The 6309-nt window shown below is 42.4% G+C and overlaps 1 protein-coding gene across 1 annotated transcript; it reads left to right on the top strand.

Annotated features, from left to right (window-relative positions):
• The first annotated feature begins 3711 nt into the window (after positions 1-3711).
• On the top strand, positions 3712-4659 carry LOC115639784 (olfactory receptor 4D1-like). The gene has a single exon (XM_030542758.1). It carries the CDS (start codon positions 3712-3714, stop codon positions 4657-4659), a length of 948 nt encoding a protein of 315 aa, XP_030398618.1.
• The last annotated feature ends 1650 nt before the right edge of the window (positions 4660-6309 follow it).

Below are 6309 nucleotides of genomic sequence, written 5' to 3'. Positions count from 1 at the left end.
CCACAGCCCACGTGAGTACACTAAGCCCTGGCCTAAACAGTATAAGCTGGTGGGTGCTGCTGCCTCCCCCTCTGGCATATCTTGCCAAAAAATGGTGTAGACACCTAGCTCCAGTGGAGGGGTCCTGGCTGTGGATCCTGTAGCTCAGAGTTAGGCTCCAAGCTCTGTGAGAAGGGTGGGGTAAAGCACTCACCCCTTTCTGTGCCATCTCCCATCGCAAACACAGGCAGTGAGCCCTTCAGCCTGCTGGCTTTTGTGAATCCCATTCTTAGACACCGACCTCTCGCCATTTGCTAGGGAGCCTGGGCACTGACCTCAGGCATTGTGAATCCCAGGGAGTTTTTTTAATTGTCTGAAAGCCAAAGTCCCATTGTGAATCCAGCCCTAAGGTCTTCAAATGATTAAAAATGGATTTTTTGGTAAACTGTGCACAAGCAAATATGCATTTTAGCACAGGTAAAATGTAAATGTATACATAAAGAATGCAGGCTGCACTTAAAGGGTGGGGGAGTCTATCCTGGGAAGCAGGGACTCTGAAAAGGATTAGGGGGTCATAGTGTATAATGAGCAGAACATAAGAGTCTAATGTGACACTCTAGACAAAACAAAAATGATCCTGGGATAAATAAACAGGGGAATCTAAAGCACTTATGCAACTTCTGCTGGAATAGAGAGTCCAGTTTTGGTGCCACAGTTGAGGAAAGATGTTAAAAAATGTGGAGAGGGTTCAGAGGAGAGCCACTAGAATGATTAAAGGATTAGAAAATGTACCTCTTAGTGATAAACTCAATGAGCTCAGTCCATTCAGTTTAACAAAGAGAAGGATAAGGGGTGACTTGATTACCGGCTACATAAGTATCTACACAGAGAACAAATATTTAATAACGGGCTTTTCAATGTAGCTGAAAAAGGTCTTACATGATTAAGTGTCTGAAAGTTGAAGCTAGACAAATTCAGACTGAAAATAAGGTGCAAATTTGTAACTGTGAGAGTTATTGACCCTTGGCATCTTCTTGATCAGGCCCGGCTCAAGCTCAGGGGGATTTCAGAGAGTCTTTGATGTTAGTGCCAGTCTCAGTGCATGGGTCAGATATGGTATAAGGGGAAGATTTCTGGGGCTTTCTCTTCTTTGGAATATGATTTCCCTCCCCTGTCTATTTGGAGAGCAATGATCAGCTTTGAAATATGACTTCCCCTGGTCATCCTTAATCATTAAGAGGCAGCCGGATCTGAAATCACCGGCACAGCAGATTGCAAGAGGTAGTGACTGTTTCTGTAAATAATCTACAAAGTACACTTAGCCATGGGCTTTGTTACTGAAGGGGGCAAGAGGTGGGTGGGAGGCTTTTCAAATGTAGGCTTGAGTATTAGGCCACGTCCACACTACAGAGTAAAATCGAAATTAATAAAATCGATTTTATAAAACAGATTTTATAAAATCGATTTTACGCATCCACACTAGGGCACATTACTTCGGTGGTGTGCGTCCATGGTCCCAGGCTACCATCAATTTCTGGAGCAGTGCACTCTGGGTAGCTCAGTAAAAGAATGGGACCAATAACTTCGATTTCCGTCCACACTAACCCTAAATCGATTTAGTAATATCGATTTTAGGGTTACTCCTTTCGTTTAGCTGGAGTACAGAAATCGATTTTAAGACCCCTTAAAATCGATTTTAAGTGCCTTGTAGTGTGGACGGGTACAGCGTTAAATCGATTTAACGCTGTTTAAATCGATTTAATGCTGTAGTGTGGACCTTGCCTTAGAGAAGTCTAAGTGATTTAGGAGTACATCAGCCCACTGAGCCTTTACTACCAAAACTATCTGACACCTTCGTAAGACTAACTCTGTCTGACAAGGCTTCTCCTTAAGCAACAGCTCTATGCTGCTGTGATCTGAAAGCCATTTTCTCTGGGGCTGGCTGGAGCTTGGAAGTTAAAACCAGAAAAAACCAAGGGAAGTGCCCATATCTGCTTATGAAACCTAAGTGAGATTCCCTGCGCCTAACTCTCTTATTCTGCTTTGATGATCCTAGACTGAGAAGTGATATGTGTTATGGAAGGCTCCAGAATGTGTCCATGGTAGGACAGAATTGAACCCAACTCCCTAGAATCCACAGCCAGTGATTTACCCATAAAGCCATCCTCCCCCTCTCCTCCCAGCACAGAGCACTGTCATTTAAGAATGAGATATTTATTTAGGGTTGGTTGATATTTTCAGCTCTCGGGATTTTCAAAAATACTAGTGTGAGTTGAGTGTCCATAATACCATGGTAGCTTTGAATATTTCTTTGTAGATGAATACCTGAAAATCTTTAAGTGTTCATAGTTTTTCAATGGAGATGTCTGAAGCTTAGCACTAGAATGCATGTGTACCAAAATACAGAGACGTGATTTTTTCAGAAATCTTGAGCAAAAGCTATTCCTGCTAAAGCCAATCAGACTTAATTCCTTTTCTTTATGTATCCACTCTAAGGGGTCAAAGACCATTGTTTTGTTAAGGCAGGATAGAGGAATTCAGTACCTCTGATGGGGTAGAGAACCCCAAGCTATCTGCCTCTCTCTTTCTTTCACCTAAAAAAGCGCCAGCACTTTTGGGCCTCTGGGAGAGATCCTGACCACATAAGAATCAGTCACCATCTTGCTGGAAGACAGTGTGTGAGAAAGGCCAACTTGAGCAAAGTTTTGAACCAAAATTTGCTAAATAAATCTTTAGACTTTTACCTGCATGTTCGCACTTTTATTTGCTGGTAACCATTTCTAACTTTGTGTCTTATACTTGAATTCACTAAAAGTCCTGTCTTCTTTTTTTTATAAATTGGTTTCATTTTGTAATCTAAACTAATCCAATGCTGTGTTTCAACTGAACTGTTTGGTAACTCCAGTTAAACTAGCAAAACTATTTTATATTGACTCTGTACAGAAGCAATGAACCTTTAATATCTGAACTGTGCAGAAGATGGGCAGGGCAGTGCAGAACACAGGTTTTTGGTAAAATTCAGGACTGGGAGAATGCTGGGGTTACCTGCAAGTAGTAATCAAGGCTGGTGGAAGCCAGGTTGTGACTGGTAGGTTGTTGACAGGCTGCTGAGGTCAGAGCTGCTGGTCCAGCACTGCAGCTCTACACAGACACTGAGGAGGTGACACCTACAAGCTGGTAAGCCGGTTGTGAGAGTCCCAGGTTGGGAGCTACAACAGCAAAGCACTGTAAGGCACCCAGGGTTATGGGGAGGGCTATGACACAAACCTCACTGGCCTGGATGGCACCCCAGAACGTGACAGACACCCCTGATGAGAACCCCTGGTCTATGAGTACATCCGCTTTGCAAATACACCTTCTTCCCAACCCTGAGCCTCTAGGCCACATGAGGAATCTGTGGCCCATGTGAGCTGTGCACTATCAGGGCTTCAGGAAGATGAATGGAGACAGTTGTTAGCAGGGGGCATTTTGAGTGTGTAGGTTGCTCCTGTTCACTCCCAAAGACCCCACATTGGAGATGACCACTGGTGGAGCTCAGAAGTTCTGCTGAAGCAGGGTACTCACCATTGGGGCAGAGTACACAGTCTGGAATTTGGTAAACAAAGAAAATTTCCAAGCAAGTGTATCAGTTAACATGGAGTTAATATTCTTTTAATTACAGTAATGTACTGGGATTGCATCATAATTATTATCATCACTGTTCCTTCTTTAGGCATATTTTGAGGTTAATAAATGGAGAAGAAGAACTTCACCACCCCAGTGACAGAATTTGTCCTCTTGGGCCTCACTCAGAGACCTGAGCTGCAGCCATTCCTTTATGTGACTTTCTTCATAGTCTACATAAACACCTGGCTGGGAAACTTCATCATCATCACCACTGTGATCTCTGATTATCAGCTCCACACCTCCATGTATATCCTGCTGGCCAACTTGGCTTTCCTAGATATCAGCAAATCATCAGTCAGTACTCCAAAATTACTCTCAGATCTCCTCTCACAGCATAAAACGATCTCATTCAATGAATGCATCCTTCAGATGTTTTTCTTCCACTTCTTTGCTGGCACTATGGGGTTTTGCCTTGTGGGGATGGTGGTCGATCGGTACATGGCCATCTATAAACCACTGCAGTACTTGACTATCATGAACCGGGGTGTATGCATGAGGATAGTGGCACTGGCATGGCTGGTTGGATTGGTTCACTCTGCTATTCAGACTGGACTGCTCCTCCAGTTACCGTTCTGTGGTCCAAACATCCTGGACAATTTCTACTGTGATGTCCCACAAGTCATCAAACTGGCCTGCACCAACACTCACTTGGCTGAAATGCAGATGAATTTCAACAGTAGGTTAGTGATCATAATACTATTCATCATTCTGCTTATTTCTTACACTGTCTTCTTAATCAAGATCAGGACACATGTCACGGAAGGGAAGCACAAGGCTCTGTCCACCTGTGGAACCCAGATCACTGTAATGTGTTTGCAGTTCATACCCAGCATCTTCATCTATGCTTTGCCCGTCAAGCAGTTCGCCCTGCATAAGGTGGTCTCAGTCATTTACTCTGTAATCACCCCAATGCTGAACCCGATGGTCTACACCCTGAGAAACTCTGAGATGAAGAAGGCCATTAGGAGACTATTGAACAGAATGCTGTTCTCACGGCGGGAAAGACAGTCATAGTTTATCTCTCAATGTCCATTTGTGTTAAAAACCTGATCTCAGTCATATATCAGAGATCAGACATATGTTGCACGTGAAATGTGTGTGTGGTCAAATAAGATCAAATCCTGCACACTCATGAGAATCTCAGTTCACAAATGCATAATAGATGAAGAGCCAGGCCCTCCATATAAGGAAGAAAAGCAGTCAGTGGAAATAAGACGTAGCTCCATATCGGTAAATAGTCCAGATCCCCAACTGGAGGAAATAGGTGCATCTCACTAAATGACTTCCACTACCTAGGCTTTGACACTGAGAACTGCTGGTCAAAATTATTCTAAGAATGATTTCAACTAATGAGGAATCCATGAAAATAAATATCTTCTAAAAAAAATCTGTTGAATAAATTTTGTATCATAACTAGTGGACTGATTGTGATGAAGAAATTACTATCAAATGTTCCAATAATGAATAAGGTCATTTTTTTACTTTATGGCTAATTCTGTTATCTCTTATACATATACAGAACTGATCTGCATTTATCGTGTGAAGTCTCATCAAAATCTTTTAATAATCTTCACAACTTACTTTAAAAAATACTTGGTTTTAGTTCTCTACATACTATTTCTATTTTTAACCCTAACTTCACAGGTTAAACTGAAGTTTTCTTTGCTTCCTTTTTCTGCTAATCCTGATACAGAATGGGAGTAGAATGGGAAACATTTCTGATGGATTTTTTAATAATTCTCCTTTTCATTCATAGTATACACATTTTGATTTTTCCACATTTACTCCTTTTCTATGAAAGAAAGAAGTTGGGCCATTCATCCCAATATAAATTGAAGATCAGATAGAGAAAATCTCAGCAACACTGAATTCCTTCAAAGTTCTATCCCTAGTGGGAATGAATCACACTGTAACCATTAAAAGTTCCACCCTTGTAATTTATCCCATGGGACAAAGAGCTAAGAACATGCAAATGGGTTCAGATTTTTTTTCTCATCTTTGGTTTAAACTCACAAGCAAAGAATATGGATTTAAAACTGTGTAATAGGCCAAATGCCCAGCTGATATAAAAGGGCCAGATCTCCAGTTGGTGAAAATAGGCCTAGGTACTATGAAGACAGTGGAATTGTATCAGTATACATTAGCAGAGGACCTGGTCCTTAGCTTTTAGTGTTTGCTTTTGGGTTCCACTTAATGACCTACTTCAACCAGTCAGGGCAGCCTGAGCTGTGGGTTCTTCTGATGGCTGAATCCCTAGAATGGTTAATGTGATGTGGAGCGGGGAGGTGGAATCCCTGCTCATCCAGAAGAGATTAAGCGGAGTTAATGGAGGAATAGGCTTTTTCAGGACAGATGAGTTTCTGGCACCACTAGGCTCTTAGCTATTCCAGATCACATGTTGGTACAATAAGTATATATTTTATTCTGCAAACACCTTGGGACACCCTTTGTGCCTCAGCCCCGCCTTGTTTTTAGCCAAGGGTCCTTCCAGGGATGCTGCCATTGTGTGAGATTTGGGCAGCTGCTGTTCTCCCTCTATGGGTTTAGGGTCAGCTAGGGCAGGTTGTCTGGCTGATTTGCTCCAAGGTGAGATCAGAGCTGAGCTCACAGCCCTGGATACCAGATTCAGCTATATAGCCCCAGAACAGGGACATCCTGGGCTGT

Source organism: Gopherus evgoodei, unplaced genomic scaffold, assembly GCF_007399415.2.
Source record: "Gopherus evgoodei ecotype Sinaloan lineage unplaced genomic scaffold, rGopEvg1_v1.p scaffold_123_arrow_ctg1, whole genome shotgun sequence".
NCBI classification, from domain to species: Eukaryota; Metazoa; Chordata; order Testudines; family Testudinidae; genus Gopherus; species Gopherus evgoodei.
Note: the sequence above shows the minus strand (reverse complement) of the source record. Positions and strands in the feature narration are given on the sequence as shown.

Excerpts from the sequence above, each read along its gene's own strand:
- LOC115639784 (XM_030542758.1), top strand. The coding sequence starts at position 3,712 with ATGGAGAAGAAGAACTTCACCACCCCAGTGACAGAATTTGTCCTCTTG.